We start from the raw sequence: 15,862 nt of genomic DNA, 5'->3' as shown, positions 1-15,862 counted from the left end.
ATTGGCACTTTGTCATCCAACTAGCGACTATAAATTTGATCTCATATCTAAATTCTATTATGTCGGTGAATATTCTGTTGTTTCGCTCTAACAAAATTGACCAAAATAGACAATGTACTATCATATGTCAAAAACACCTAGTTCTCTTCTCGGTAAGTAAACATGGCTTCAAAAGAAACATGTCATGCGTCTTTCTTAGAAAAATTCATTCGAAACCCAATTCCTGCAGTATTTTGATCCAAATTCTACTCGTGAACGAACAATGCAAAAGTAAATAGTCTTGATCCTCCTATTTGTTCCAGCATAGGCTACACTAATTCGGACTCAAAGCACTATTAGGCCATAGATTTTACAACAAATCGCAAGTCGGCAAATTTCCAAAAGCCACATTATCTTAAATTACATTTATTTTATTTCATTTGAACATTGACTAAAGTTACGAAAGAATATATTATTGTACTATATTTTAACTTTGCAAAAGCGTGTTAATCAGTCAAGCGTGTGATGAATGAAATTTAAGAGGAAAGATATCAGGTCATTTCTTCTTTAGTTAGTTGGATTGCCATTTCAGTTGCAATATGTTTCTATTATTGTTTTCACTGTTTCCTTGAATGAATGTGTTAAATAGGTATATGAAACTCGAGATTCATAGGGACGGTTCTTTATCCATCACAGAATTGAATAACCTGAAAATTGGACGAGGGGATTTATGAAAGCTCTGATGTTTGAGATATGGAGTTTGTGCATTGACTAGCACTTGTTGGATCCTTGAGGTCTCATCCATGGTCTGGACTAGACATGGCAAACAGTTGATTTAGTATATTTTGAGAGTGAAAATTAGATCTGAGAATTGTACAATTGTAGCATACACACATCTAAATTTCAGACCTATGTTATCTACCCTACAAATTACACTTACAAAAAAATTGACTAAACAATGAGGCCAACCAATATTTTGATACATGAGGAAATGAGGAAACTTTTTTGGCATGACTAAGTTAAAAGCAGTAGCACTAAGATTAACTGTTCAAGGGAATTTTCTCCCACCATTCTAAATGATCATCAAAACATAATCCTATCATACCAGCATTGTGACAACAGGCCTATTCCATAGATTATCAAAAATCCAGTTTAACCAACAAGATCTCAGCCAGCCATTGTATTTTGAAACTTTCATCTTTGATATTTCTTCAAGCAAATGATTGGATTCAGCGACGTGATCTATGGGTGCGACCGCTTTAATGGTTATCCTCTGCCTCTTCTCGTTATTGTACTCATGCAATGTGACACTAACTCGGAAAAGGTGAGGAACCCATGTAGCTTCTTTCAGCTTCATTTGATAAGAACTGTCTCCATCCTGATATTTTATTAAATCAAGAACGGAGATCAGCCAGCAAGATATGCATAAATTGCACATTAGAAAATAGGGTTGCAATATGCTAACCTGAGATTTCAATACATTTAGCTCATCTGCTGAGCATCCAATTAATATTTCTGCTTGTTCGTTGAACACAGATAGATAGGCCTCACCACTTGTGTTGGAAACTTTTACTGCCATTATGTACCTGTGACGAGAGAAGGACGGATTTGTTATATGTTGTAAACATTGTTGACTGATAGTTCAAAGTAAATGGAATATTGCAATTTAAAACGAACCTTAAACTACACTCTTCATTTTTCTGGCAGCCTTCGCACCAATAGCCTGAACCAACAGCTTCAGTAACTTTCTTGTTACATGTCTTGCATGCCCGATACCACATTGCTTGGTCAAGTTTAACAGAGCTAATGTATGCTTTGATGCAGAAAAATACGGGCTGTGAACAAGGAGCAACAAATTAATACAAGGATTGCATACAAAAGTATGTAGCATTCCTTATATAACTATATTTCATGTAAGTGAATCATGAATTCACCATGCAGAATTAAAGACATTCAATTTTCATTATTTGTGTCAAAATTTGTTTAACTCAGAACATACAATAAGTTGAATGATACGATCAAACATTACCTTATCCTCACCCAACGAAGGGTTATTATTAATATGAGCTAAGAAGACTCGGTCTGAGTACATAGAACGCACACCATCTTTTGTGGAAGGGCTTAAACCCGAACCTACAGAGGCCATAGGAGTTTCTTTACCTTCAGATTCAAACCTGGAGAACATTACAACAAGAAGAATATATTCAGAATGCGTAGAAACAAAGAGAGCTGAAGGCTGAAAATTTTTTATTTCACAAACATTTATTTACCAAGATCTCAACTTTTTTGCTTCCGGTGTTGTTGGATTGACTTCTAAAATGCTTTTTCTCAGTGTTGACAATGATACACCTGAATTAATATAGAATAACATTGTTTAGCTGAAATTTTAAGTATTCAATTTCACGTGTAAAAAATGGTATCATAATTACCCTGGAAGTCTCCAACTTTCAGAGATTTTATCGCAACAGAAGATTTATCTGTCATATCTAAAAGTTCTTGTCCTACATTTGTGGCAAGATCATTCCATAGAGACACCACTACAGTCTTTTTCCTGCAAATATCATTTAAAATTCATCGGTTTTCAACTGCAATTCAAATATACTAAAAATCACTATTACAAAAACAACGTGGACATATGTCTCATCAGCTATTGTTATATCACGCTTTGGAACTAACTCATTGTTATTTTTCCTTCGGATACTCATTGTAGAAGATACATTTTGTACAACACCAATTACATCTGTGAAAATAAGTCGATTACAAGTTATTTTTCTAAATAAAGGGAAAGCCATCGAGTTATTGCATAGAGAGCACTTACCCACAAGTTCTCTTCCATGGACATATGGGCCTAGTTCATCAATAGGGACAAAATTGTATTTTGTCTCAGGAATAAAAGCTGCCTCATGGAAGACTTCATCGACTTCAGAATTTTCATTCAAGGTCATTTCATAATCATTTTGTACAATTTTGAATTGCTTGTTGGCAACTTTTAATGTGCCCTTCGATACAAAATAGACTTTCCCCATCTGAAACTTATCGTAGAACTTCCGGGCTGCCTCATTGAACATTGTTGCTTGTATTTGTGTTCCCTAAACCATATCAAAGCAATTCAACATCTCCATCAGAATGAAACAGATAATAAAGAGCAATATTTGACACATTTAAAAACATAAACAGTCCACTTACATCTTCATCTGTCAACTCTACATTAAACAGACAACCTTCTCCTTCAGCATTCTTGTAAGAACCCATGTTTCCTTTGCTAGTGACACGAACTTTTATTGTCCAACTACCCTGGTATGGATTCAAGGACACAAGCGGATGAATTCTCCGTGTCATGGACATTCGTGCAGCAGGTGACAGACATACTGCCATCAATCACATATAAGTACATTAAAACACTCGAAACCCATCACCAAAAAAATTCATTAATTGCAATATGTATGCATTCTATTGTTGCAAATTAAGATACCGCCTACTTACTTTCCATTCTGTGCTTGAACTATTTGATGAGCTGATTTAGACAATTTCTCGCTTAGGCTTCAATACAATGTCGGTACCCTCACTCTTTACCTCATTCTTGTCATGAATCTCCTGCTCGGGCTTCAAAACAGTCTCAGTTTTCACATCTGCTTTGTACACTGACTCAAACTCTGGGGATACAGACTCACATTTTGATACAATCAAGTACCTAAAATATCTCATGTTGTACCATATAAAATGTTAAACTTCATCAAGATATTTCGAATTAGATTAAGCAAAATAAGAGTATCAGAATGATATTTACTTTTCGTTCTTTGTTGGGATTTCGTTCAGAGCGTAATCAAGAATGCGAATGAGACCCAAATTCTGAATGTTTTTTCCAGTGGTTACTTCCGATGATAAAGTGGACTGCAACAGGCCCTCACCTTCTTCTTACCATCATTCGCCATAAACCTGAATTATTCAACAAAAACAAGGTTTTAATTCCTCTTTCACACAACCAATTCTTTTCAGATCCCGTCGAATAAAAATACTTATCGCATATGTAAAAGAGAATCGAACATCAAAATAATTGTACAAACACTATAATGAGCTTCATAAATGATTTGTTGGCAACCAGCTGAGAAACATTTCATAAAACTCACCGAACCGAAATCAGAAATTTTCATAAACTCGTAACACCACTTTAGCGACAACCAAATTTATTTAAGTCATTATTACACGGAAAATCGATTTAAAAAACGCGTACATTTCTTTCGACCCAGTAGGCTTTAGATTCACAACTTGTATGGTGACGAGACTCAGGACACGGGTTAGCCAGAATAGTAGATATCGCATCTGGGCTCACCGCTTTGGCCATTTTTGTTTCACCTCCTTTTGCTTCTATCAAGAATTACGCACTGGAAGATGCAAAATGAAGAAAAACCCAGATCTGATTTTGTCTGAGAAAAGTAGAGAAATGGATACGAAGATTAGGAGCGAAAGTTTTTGGAGGGTTGTGATTGAAATTTTGGAATTGGATTTTGGCGCGAGTGGGATCGCCTTGTCCAAAGCCATCTCCAACTCATTACGTTATTTTAGTGTCGCATTAATTTTAAAATAGTGTAATTCTTAAACCAAATACAAAATTCATCTCCAACCCATCAACTCTAAACTCTACACTAAAAAGAATATTCTCGAAATATTCTCTATTATTTTATTAACAACAAATAATTTATTTCACAAAATATTTATAAACACAATAATTAAAATATCACTAATATCTAAAATCATTTCTATATTAAAATTCATTATATATATTAATTAAATATATATTTATAATTACTTTAAAAAAAGTTAATATTTAATATTATTATTTTAAATACTTAAACTTATTACTTAATTAAATGTAATTTACTAATCATTCAAAAAAATTACAATCACACATATAAATATTTTGAACATAAATTACTAACATACAACCAATATTCAAATGATGCTTATAAAATAGAAATGACACACAAATATCCAACTTTTAATTAACGGAATTACTATATAAATCCCATAAATGGTCGATTAGTGCATCTCGTAGTGCGAAGTGAGCCTCTCTGTCCCTTATTTTTTTATACCGAGCAAGAAATTCTTGAAATCTTATATTTTGATCCGTAACCATTTCCACATTTGGAGTTGGTGCTTCCAACGCATCTTGGATTGGTGTATCCAAGTCACGTTCATCTTCGATAATCATATTGTGCATTATAATGCATGCAGTCATTATATCTTGCAAGTGTTTCTTCTACCAAGCACGTGCTGGAGATGATACAATTGCAAATCGTGATTGAAGTACTCCAAATGCGCGTTCGACATCCTTCCTACATGACTCTTTTTTTATTGCAAAATATTTTTTTTGGGACAGCATAGATCATGAATTGTTTGCACAAGAGTTGACCATTTAGGATATATACCATCGGCTAAGTAATATCCTTGATGATACTCTTTTCCACCAATAAAGTAATTTGCTGGAGAAGCGATACCTTGCGCAAGATTTGAAAAAAGATTGGATGCCTCGAGAACATTGATGTCATTGTTAGACCCTGGCATACCAAAAAATGCATGTCATATCCAAAGATCATAATCAGCAACCGCATCCAAAATAATGGTCGGAGAACCACTACGACCCGCGGAATGTCCTGCCCATGCTGTTGGGCAATTTTTCCATCTTCAATGCATACAGTCCAAGCTTCCCAACATTCCAGGAAATCCACGTTTTTCACCGATACGCAGTAGTATATCAATATCAATGTAGGTAGGTGACCTTAGGTATCTCTCTGCAAACACCTCTACAATATCCCGACAAAAACGTTGAAGGCATTGAATTGTAGTTGATTCTCCTATCTTAATATATTCATCAGCATCATCCGCTTGTGTACCGTATGCCAACATCCGCATTGCAGCAGTAATTTTTTGATTAGTAGAGAGTCCTAGCCGACCAAGACCATCTACTCGTTGTATGAAATAATGATCATGATTCTTTACAGCTTCAACAGTACGAAAAAAAAGGCCTCGTGACATTCGAAAACGTCTTCGAAACATTGCTTCATTGTATCTTGGATTATCAGCAAAATAATCGTTGAAAAGATTATGATCCGCCAATTCTCGATCACGCGGAATTACGATATGACCGGGAATCGACCCTCCATGTTTGACTTCAACTTCATGTTGCTCAGCATATGAAGCCGCTAAAATTGTGTTATTGGTTGCTAGAGTCCCCAATAAATTTTCTGTTTTGTTGATGGACTCAAATTGATCTTGAACATGTGAATCAAATTCATCAGATGAGCTAGATGATGCTGAATTAAAAAAAATGAAAAATTTGAAAATTCATGCTATATATTGATAGTTGGAAATTTTGAAGTACGAGTTGGATAACTTCATATGATTGATATTATATAACAAAACCAAATCTATTCACATTATCTTCATCATCTATCCAAAAATTCTGAACCGATTTACACACCGTCGGATTAGATTTCATTTAATCCGAACCATAGGATCTTTAAAATATATCCAAAAAAATCTGATCTGATTTATTCACCGTCGGATTAGATTTCATTTAATCAAAACCATAAGATCTTTATTTATCATTTATAAAACTTATCATATTTTGATCTAATTTATACTCCGTCGGATTAGATTTCATTTAATCGGAACCGCAGGATCTTTATCCTATATACAAAAAATCTGATATGATTTGTTCACCATTGGATTAGATTTCATTCAATCACAACCATCAACTTCATATCATCTAGTATCACTCATTCTATATATCGATTTAACATAATTTCATTTCGAGTCACCATTATCATTCTCTATATAATAAATATTATACTTATCTCCCAACATATTTTTGTTTCAATGGCTTCGAATGCACGAACTACTTCTTATTCATATCAAGAAGACATACGCCTTTGTCATGTTTATCTTGACATTTCCCAAGATCCTATCATAGGCATAAACCAATCTCGAAATCAATTCTGGAGTCGTGTCGAGCAAAGCTACAACAATTCCAGAGCACCCGACATGACTGAAGTTCGTAACAAAAGATCCATGCAATCTCGTATGGGCTTAATATTGGCGGCGATTATTAAATTAAAATCATGCATCCAACAAGTTGAACAACTCCATCCAAGCGGTGCTTCAGATATGTATATTGTGAGTTTTGTTTTGATAGAATATCTATACTTATAGTATTATCAGTTTTTTATATTATTTAACTTAACTTTAATTTCATATACAGATAATTCGTGCAAAAGAGTTAATGAAACAGGGTTCTAATTTCAAGAAAGGTTTTAAGTTTGATCATGTATGGTCTATTATGAAATATATGGAGAAATTTACAGCTTCGTCAAATCATTCACGGTCAACAATTCAAAGAGGTAATGAATTTTTCGACTCTCAACAATCGGACACACAAGCAACGAATTCCCCCAAATCAGCGTCCCCTGGATTATCACCATTTGAGATTAATTTAAGTGATGAAAATACTGGTGGTACTTCGTCACAGCAGCCACTTGGAGTGAAAAAAAGCAAAATTGAAAAAGAAAAAAGATGAATATATGTCACAGACAATTGAATCAATGAGATTAGGACAAGAAAAAATTATGGAAATAATCCAAACTGGAAATGCATATCGTGAACATAACAAAGAATTACAGATAAAACATATGCAACAAACTGAACGAAAATTGGAACAAAATGAAACAAAAATAGAACAAAATCGACAAATGTTGGATTTGAATAGGTTTCAAGAAGAAAACAAAATTTTGGTGATCGATCTTAACTCAATTCAAGATCCATCTTTGCGTGAAAATTTTAGGGCCGAACAGTCAAGAATTTTGAGTAAGAGGGAAGAAAGGAAACGTGCACGTGACAGTCTCGACTATGGAAAATATTTTGGAGACATTGGAGGATCTGGATCCAGCTTACCTCCGTTTTAAATTTAAGTGCTTGTCATCCTTATTTTATTTTATTGTGGTATGATTTTTAATAGTTTGTTGTTTATTATCTTGTTTAGGTTTATGTTGTATCATTATCTTTGATTTTAAGTGTTGTCATCTTATTTTATTTTATGTTGTATTGTAATGTAAATTTTAATAATTTAGTGTTTTTTATGTTTGTTTATTTAATTTTGTATCGTTTTCTTTGATTATAAAAAAATTAGTGTTTGAAATCTTTTTTTTTTTTTATACTTGTATCTTTGTATTCAATATTAATTAATTTAATTATAACTACATAATTAAGATATTCATGGCATATTTTATACTATTTTATTTATTACAACTAATTTATGACAAATAATTTATTAACACAATAATATTATCTTTATTAATTATGTATTAAATTAAAATATCCAAGTTTTTTAAAATCACTTTGTTAAAATTTATTGTTTGAAATAATACATTTTAATAATTAAATTAGATTATAAAACTAATTATATAATATTTAGAGTTTAAGTAAAATAATATAAAAAAGAATTACAGAAATAAAACAAAAAAAAGAAAGAAAAAAAAAAGCAACGCTATTGCCACAGTGTTGCACCAAATTTGGTGGAACACTGTAGCAAATCTCTATCTTGGCGTCAAACATAGCGCTGGGTTGGAGAAGGAATTAACTACACCATCTTGCTTTTTACGCTAATTTAGAGCTCGATTGTAGAGGCTCTAAATTTAAAGTGGTATCATCAAACAATTCTCTAACCTAGACAGCCAATTTGCTTTCTCCATTCTTTATTTCTCAAAAAAAAATATTTTAATTTATTTTTTATCATAAGAATTATCGTTCTAATTTTGATTCGAATTATATCATAGTTGTTATTAAAATAATTATATTATCATGTCTTTATGTTGTATTGTCTAAAATTTTATGAAAAACACTCAAATTTAGGGATGTTCATCGGCTGGTTCGGTTCAGTTTTCGGTTTTTTATTTTGGTTTTTTTTTAAATTTTCGGTTTTATAAATATATAATCCGATATCCGAATCATTTTTCTTCGGTTCGGTTCGGTTCGGTTTTCTACCGAAATGGTTCAGTTATTTCGGTTTTTATACAATTATTTAAATTACTAAAATAAATATATTGTAAAATATAATGTGTTATCTTTTTACATGATTTATTAGTTAAACATTTAAATATAGACAAAAACTTGTGTGAGACGGTCTCACGGGTCGTATTTGTGAGACGAATCTCTTATTTAGGTCATCCATGAAAAAGTATTACTTTTTATGCTAAGAGTATTACTATTTATTGTGAATATCGGTAGGATTGACCCGTCTCACAGATTAATATTCGTGAGACGGTATCACATGAGACCCACTATTAAATATAAAGTCTAAATAAATTACATAAACAATAATCAACTAAATATTAGTCAAAATAATTCATCATTCACTGATATCATGTCAAAAAATATATAATAAAAATAAAATTATTAATTTAATGAAACTTCGGTTTTTTCGGTCGGTTCGGTTTTGACATATACAATTCTAAACCGAACCAAATAAATTTCGATTTTAACATTTATATCTGAATTATAAAATTCGGTTTTCGGTTCGATTCAATGTTCGGTTTTTTGGTTTGAATTTTCTGTTTTATCCGAAGTTTGAACACCTCTACAGTCAAATCAACTTACTCGAACCACATCACACTACCGTCTTTAGTTTTTTTTTTTTTTAATTACTAAAACTGCTAAAAAAAAAAAATCAAACCACATCGCATAATAATTTACTATTTATTATCTAGTTATTATTCAATTTTCAAATTTATAATAACACATTAACGATGCTACAAGTAATTAATGTTCTGAACAAAAAAATTTAATAGTGTCACGCTTTGAAATATAGTTCAAAATGTAAACCTACGGTAAATCTTGGGGAATACACAAAATGATTTGAAAAAAGACGTTAAATTAATTATTGCACATCCCTTAACTGATTTACATTAAAAGTTCCTAATTTTCTAACATTCTAACACCATGACCAACATGATGGCACGCAGGGAAACCATCTTGGTCGTGTCGCGACGTTTCCGGTTGTATTCGAAGGTTCTGTCTCTGGCTCTTCCGTAATGGTCGAATGGGGTCGTGATTGTTCTTGGCTTGTTCTCTTTAAGGAAGCAGCATAACCGATTGAAGCACCTTTGTCATGGTCTCCAGTCATTCTAAAGTATAGCAAAATGAGTCAATTTGTTGCAATAATAAATGAAATCTTGATTTTGATCTCAATCTATTTCAACTTTACAAGCTCGATTATAATAAAAACTTACGTGCAAAATGCGAAAGATTTGGTACTTGTCCTGCTCCCCTCTGAACGGTGAGAAACGCATCTTGCCTCAGTGGCTTGAGCCAAGGATTTTTCATTCTTCTGGTTCTCGCTATCCCTGATCACCTCCTTCATGGTCGCCTCCGCTATTCCCAGCTCACGACTTCTGGTATCAGCACCTGCCTTGCTGCCCGCACACTGCACCGCCGAGTAACTAAACATCTGACCAGATGTTGACGTCTGATCTCCTGCACGAAGCTCCCCGGATTTCCAGAAGATATGGTCGTTAGTGAAGCTCATGTTCCCCATTTGGATACTGAACAATGATTCGTTCGAAGCCACGCTCCAATCTGTGGGTGCCGTCGACTTGTTTCTTGCGAATACATGAGATGGGATCCTATATGAAGAAGTGGTGGGATTATGCTCCATTGTTTGTGTAGGAGGGGCGTCAGTTACTGATACAGTATTGGCATTGGGTGGTGCTGATTGAATATTCGATGTTTCCTTGGAATTTTCGGAGACCGTAGTGTCAATGTGTGAAGAGACAATGCTTGGAGTGAATAGATCATTGTCTCCAAAAGGGTCGTAGACTAATGGGGAATCAGGTGAAGAAGAAGAAGAGGAGGAGGAGGAGAAAGAAGTAGAGGAAGAGAGACTTGATATTTTGCTCGTATTGTTGCGATTTTCGACCTTTTCAACAGCAACAGAAAATTTTTTTTGCTGGGATTCTGTGGATAGTGTTGGCTTATTCGGATCACGATCATGTGAAAGCGATCCCATTCCGTTTGAAATGTATATGTATCAATTTAGACCTGTAAGTAAGCAAACACACATTATGACAAACAGAATTGGGAACAAATTAATTCAAAACATGTCAACATTGGTTGAATGAATGAATCGCATGCATTGTTAACTTATTCTCATGATTCTTGACAGTTGATAAAATAATTATCAATCGATTAAAGTAGCATCAAAATCCCACAAAAGGCCAAAAGACCCCACCAAAGATTAATAATTAAAAGAAAAAACAGAGAAATCATAAGAGTTTATACCTCCATCCCAAATTGTACTTCATCTCATATTTTACCTTATCCAGATATAACTAATTAAAATAAAAAAATCTAAAGACCTATAATATGTTTTGGTTTTCCATGACATCGCATATACTGTGGACAAATCCCAGTTTTGGATTCCTAACACATAAGCCTCGCGACTCGCAAAATATGAGAGATTTACATGTCGAAAATGGATTATACAGAAGAACAAGTATAAAAGAAAGGCATGCATACCATGTATATTTGCACCCCTGTTGTTTAGAGGGAAGAAGCCTGGCATGGATTTGACCCAAAGTTTCACGAAACCTGGGCACAATATCGATCGGCAGACTCCTTTCCACCGTGATGCACGACAAAGAAAAGAATATGACAATGTAATGAACCATGCAAAGAAATTTGTCCTAAAAAGAATTGATGGTTTAACGTTGATTTAGCGTCTCCTACTGGTACACGATGAAGGAGAATAGAGGTACTACTAGGTAAAGATTATGTTTACACCCAAGCATTAGATAAGATCAATTATTCTTATGCAATAAAATGTAATTACTTACTTTGGATATTCAATTGTGGGTAGGACATTATATGATCTAACACACACACACACACACACACACACACACACACATATACATATATAATTTAGTGATTGAAACTACGTAGTTATATATTTCACTCGGTATAACATAGAATAATATGTAAATTTTTAAAAGCTTTTATAAGTTCATCAANGCAAAGGCCTTTCCATACATATCAGTCGTCACGGCCTGTACAAAACTGAAAACACACTAAAGAATAACCAAGAAAATGTAGAGTTTCAAGTGCTGATTTGGGGTGGCTAATATTATATAAGATAATAATCCCACAATTGTTTCACAGAAAAATGGTTGTTAATTATAACAACCAAAAACCTGGCATTTGTTGCCTTTATTTTTCCGGATAATGACCCTTCATTTTTGAAATGGAAGGCTTTGGGGCTCTAGGCTTGTGCCTTGGTAGGTAATGGCTACGGCTTCACATTGAGGCTTCTTCTACTAAATTCCTTGGCTCCAAAATACGGTCAGATAAAGCTATGGACGGGGGCAGAAACCTTAAGCTCGTGTGCAGCTTGAAAAGAGTCTGCTGCCTGCTGCATTGATCCTTCCATTTTATACGCCAATCCGAGGCTGAACCATGCGTCATGGTTTGTATGTTCCAAACGAAGAGCATTCATCAAGAAACTTTTCGCGACATGAAGTGACTCATCATGTCCCAATTTTATCAATACTTTGGCAGTTGAAACAATGCTTGGGACATAATCTGGATCTATTGATAATGCAACCGAGAAGGCGACGAGGGCTTCCTTGTGTCTTTCTCGAGCTTCAAAAAGACAGCCTGGATTCGTTTAAGAAAACATGTAAACAGGATGACCCAATGTTCTTATTAGAAATCACGAGAGAATTAGAAAAGAATGTAAACCTGTTGCATGCCAACAACGAGGGGAGTAAGTCTGAGTCGCCTTAGCTTTTTCTATGCAAATATCTGCATCAAGCCATGACTCATGGTCTGAATAAACTCCAGCCAAATCTAGCCAGGCTTCTAATTCCAAGCTCCTCACAGTCAGGACCTGAAAATCAAAAACACTAAAGAATTTGAAGAATAGTTTCCTTTAAGCGGAAAGACTCAAGAAATGGCCGTCAAATTTACCACAGACGTATTCCCGCAACTGTTCAAGAGATTCTGCAAGTTTACTTTCAAGATTTCATAAAATGAATTCTAAAGCGCACACACCTTATCCATGTTCTTCTCATGTTCGTCAAGCCCTTGGATCAAAGACAGCAAAATCCTGTAGGTTTCTACTGCTTGCTTTGGGTTTTCTTCAGCAATCTGAATGACAGCTTTGAGCCTCAAAAGTTCTAGCTGGTCAATAATTTCCATTTCATCCAAAGCAAGGTCGATGATGGCTCCGGAATCTTTTAGTTTATGCTCTCCAGAAGCAACAAGTGCCATTAGTTTCCACCCCTTCCCCGAACATCCTGCCATGATTTTAGAATACATAATCGCATTTTCGAAAGCTGGGCCAAAGTGCCGCTGAATCGCATTTTCCAGCCCGAGATTAAAATAAATCTCGGGATCTTTAATGCCAATTTGAGAAGCTTTGTTTAAGGAGTTAAGTGAATCCTTGTACAATTTAGTCCTATCAAAATCTGAAATGGACATTCTTGCTGCGTTTCCACAGCATACCCCAAGAAACTTATGTACTTCATTGTTTAGATGCTCACTTCGGTCTATAGAAATATCTATCACTCTTTGTGCAAAATCTATCCCTTCCAATGACTCATTCGGGACTTGAGCACACAACTTTGCTCCCAGCAAGAATGATGCCAAGTGAATTTTGTGCTTAGCTTCTGAATGGCCTGACACTTTCTTTAAAAGGTTTATCGCTGTTGCATTCTGACCTGCAGCACCATAACAAAGTGCAAGAAAATACCATCTTTCTGTTCGATTATATATACCAGGAAGGACTTGCTCCACGTGATCAGCCAAAGACTCAAACTGCCCCGTGATTGTGAGTGCGAAAGTTAAATGATCCATTATTTCTGGATCCCAATCTATTTCACCGTACAAAACCTTCTGCATAAGTATAAATAACAGGAGGATTGATTCTTCCGTGTTATTTTTCAGAAATGCTGGTTCATGAGTTTTATATTGAGATGGACTTTTTGATTCAACTCCACCATAGAGCAATATAGCAGCCAAATCTTTCTGTGTGTCTGCAAGTTTTCGAGGATCTAAGCTCCAAGGCTTTACAAGAGCTCTTCGATATGAAGTAACCGCTTCATCTAGAGAGCCTTCCTGCATCCAAAGTTTGGGAAGAAGCTCAAGTGCTTTATGAAACATATCGAGGATCTTGCTCTCAACGCATAATCCCCCTGATATACCATTTGGCAGAGCTAATTCAACCGTATCCAAGATGATTTTGCACTCTTTTGCAGCTTCTAGTATTCATTAAAACACAAAAAGAAAAGATTAGTATAACCAAAAGTCAAACCCCCAAAAGTGAAATTCATTGAACACAGGTCTTCAAATCTGGTTCTAAACCAAAACCGAGAGTCACTTCTAGTTTTGTTTGTGGAGAACAAAGCTAAGAGTTGCAGGTTCTGATAAAAACCCATAGTAAAATCTATTTGTTGCCTTGTGTCGGTTACCTTTAATTCGTCCAAGCTCCGCCATAGATTTTGCTTTGAGCAAGATTGCTTCGAGAATTAGACTCACTGAATGCAGTGACATTATACTAGCCACACCACATCGACTTCCGCCACGTAATTTCGGTTTCCGAATGCTGTCACTGATAGCTTTTGACATCCTAGGCATCAAGATTTTGATATCGATTCCTTGAAAAACTTGCAGAGCAGCATCAAAATTACCCCTCTGGTATTCTAGTCTCCCCAACAGGGCTCTAGCCTCCTAAATTCATAATCAAAAGCCAATTTGCTTAGTTTCAAGAAATAAAACTGGAGTACTCGTTGAATGTGATTCTCAATCCAAATATGAAAACTCGGTATACAGCCGTTGAAACATTAAATAATGCATAATTTTCACCAGTGATATAAGAACTCTAGAGCGATACAGGATCCAACTATCAACACTATGACAAAGCCATGTAACTCAAAGTCTTTTAACTTATTCAATCCGTGGCGCAGACGCTACAGAAAATGAAGGAAAATTGGTTGCCAAAGTACCTCATAGTTAAGAGAAAGTGCCTCTTTCAAGGTTGATTCAGCTTCATCAACTTGAGCATCTTCAAGTTTTGATTCCCAATCAACAGTCCCAGTTCTTGATGAAAGTGCACTTGCGGAGAAATCCCTTGTAGCTAATGACTCTGGAGACTGAGTCACCGCCTCCTCAAACTTGAATTTCTCTCCAGAACAAGCGCACAACATTTCTTCTTCTTTTTGTCCTTTGAAACCCCAAGAAAAATATATCACCAGCCTTTTCTTGTGTGATAAAAATGTCCCCTTTTCACTCACAAATTTTTTATTAAAACCCCTGCAAAAAGCAAATAAGCAATAAAAGAAAATGTGTAAAGAAGGATGCAATAAAACCAGTGGGTACGAAAGACTAACTCTTTAAACTAATCAGAACCTGTTTTTCTTCACTAATTCAGACACGGGTCTGTTCTGAAAAACAACAATATCGAACAAAAAAAATCCAACTTCAAGTTTTTTTAGAGAACCCAGATTAGAGAACCCGAAAGGAGACAAAAACAACCACACCAGAAACCGCAAAACATTGAAAGGGACTGAAGCAGGAAGATGGCTGTAGAACAAGGAAAGCTGACCATAAAAAACAAGAAGTGGAGAAAACAAAATAAAAAATATTTACATTGTGTAGAGAAATGATCAATGGTTCTGATCAAGCAAAATTTCTGAAAAAGGTACTATGTTTTGGAGATCTGAGTTTGAGTTTGACAGGACATTCTCCATTTCATGATATTGTTAATTCAATAAATTAATACAACGTGTTGTATTTTGGTAATAGGAAGTTGGTTTGACTGTGGTGACAGAGTGTGAGG

The 15,862-nt window shown here is 34.8% G+C and overlaps 4 protein-coding genes and 1 pseudogene across 5 annotated transcripts; 1 reads left to right on the top strand and 4 right to left on the bottom strand.

Moving 5' to 3' along the window:
* Positions 1-868: 868 nt before the first annotated feature.
* LOC140960066 (replication protein A 70 kDa DNA-binding subunit B-like) lies at positions 869-4,397 on the bottom strand (annotated as a pseudogene).
* Positions 4,398-5,661: 1,264 nt separating this feature from the next.
* Positions 5,662-6,475, bottom strand: LOC140959372 (uncharacterized). The gene is made up of 2 exons (XM_073417223.1): positions 6,400-6,475; positions 5,662-6,290 (listed from the first exon to the last, which is right to left on the bottom strand). The coding sequence occupies exons 1-2, from the start codon at positions 6,473-6,475 to the stop codon at positions 5,662-5,664; spliced, it is 705 nt and encodes a 234-aa protein (XP_073273324.1).
* A 380-nt stretch (positions 6,476-6,855) lies between these two features.
* Positions 6,856-8,100, top strand: LOC140959371 (uncharacterized). The gene is made up of 3 exons (XM_073417222.1): positions 6,856-7,152; positions 7,238-7,376; positions 7,522-8,100. Exons 1-3 carry the CDS (start codon positions 6,856-6,858, stop codon positions 7,935-7,937), a joined length of 852 nt encoding a protein of 283 aa, XP_073273323.1. The 3' UTR covers positions 7,938-8,100.
* A 1,701-nt stretch (positions 8,101-9,801) lies between these two features.
* Positions 9,802-11,688, bottom strand: LOC140960286 (uncharacterized). Its single transcript, XM_073418498.1, has 3 exons — positions 11,545-11,688; positions 10,260-11,067; positions 9,802-10,154 (listed from the first exon to the last, which is right to left on the bottom strand). Exons 2-3 carry the CDS (start codon positions 11,033-11,035, stop codon positions 9,962-9,964), a joined length of 969 nt encoding a protein of 322 aa, XP_073274599.1. The 5' UTR covers positions 11,036-11,067; positions 11,545-11,688; the 3' UTR covers positions 9,802-9,961.
* A 397-nt stretch (positions 11,689-12,085) lies between these two features.
* LOC140960002 (protein NPGR1) lies at positions 12,086-15,862 on the bottom strand. 2 transcript variants are annotated; one of them, XM_073418100.1, is made up of 6 exons: positions 15,433-15,862; positions 15,030-15,336; positions 14,496-14,754; positions 13,078-14,285; positions 12,766-12,913; positions 12,086-12,681 (listed from the first exon to the last, which is right to left on the bottom strand). In XM_073418100.1, exons 2-6 carry the CDS (start codon positions 15,228-15,230, stop codon positions 12,368-12,370), a joined length of 2,130 nt encoding a protein of 709 aa, XP_073274201.1. In that variant the 5' UTR covers positions 15,231-15,336; positions 15,433-15,862; the 3' UTR covers positions 12,086-12,367. The 2 variants fall into 2 exon arrangements, with proteins under 2 accessions (XP_073274201.1, XP_073274200.1); XM_073418099.1 differs by having other exon boundaries at positions 15,673-15,862.

This window comes from Primulina huaijiensis, chromosome 15, assembly GCF_012295235.1.
Source record: "Primulina huaijiensis isolate GDHJ02 chromosome 15, ASM1229523v2, whole genome shotgun sequence".
NCBI lineage: Eukaryota > Viridiplantae > Streptophyta > Magnoliopsida > Lamiales > Gesneriaceae > Primulina > Primulina huaijiensis.
This window is presented reverse-complemented; position numbering and strand designations above follow the sequence as displayed.

Bases quoted from the DNA above. Each gene is read 5' to 3' on its own strand.
- LOC140959372 (XM_073417223.1), bottom strand. From the start codon at position 6,475: ATGAAATCTAATCCGACGGTGTGTAAATCGGTTCAGAATTTTTGGATA. The intron at 6,291-6,399 runs GTTTTGTTATAT...TTTTTAATTCAG, and splicing joins AGATAATGTGAATAGATTTG to CATCATCTAGCTCATCTGAT.
- LOC140959371 (XM_073417222.1), top strand. From the start codon at position 6,856: ATGGCTTCGAATGCACGAACTACTTCTTATTCATATCAAGAAGACATA. The intron at 7,153-7,237 runs GTGAGTTTTGTT...TTTCATATACAG, and splicing joins GTGCTTCAGATATGTATATT to ATAATTCGTGCAAAAGAGTT. The intron at 7,377-7,521 runs GTAATGAATTTT...ACTTGGAGTGAA, and splicing joins ACGGTCAACAATTCAAAGAG to AAAAAGCAAAATTGAAAAAG.
- LOC140960286 (XM_073418498.1), bottom strand. From the start codon at position 11,035: ATGGGATCGCTTTCACATGATCGTGATCCGAATAAGCCAACACTATCC. The intron at 10,155-10,259 runs GTAAGTTTTTAT...GCTATACTTTAG, and splicing joins AAATCTTTCGCATTTTGCAC to AATGACTGGAGACCATGACA.
- LOC140960002 (XM_073418099.1), bottom strand. The intron at 14,286-14,495 runs GTAACCGACACA...AATGAATACTAG, and splicing joins GGAGCTTGGACGAATTAAAG to AAGCTGCAAAAGAGTGCAAA. The intron at 12,682-12,765 runs GTTTACATTCTT...AAACGAATCCAG, and splicing joins TCGTTGTTGGCATGCAACAG to GCTGTCTTTTTGAAGCTCGA.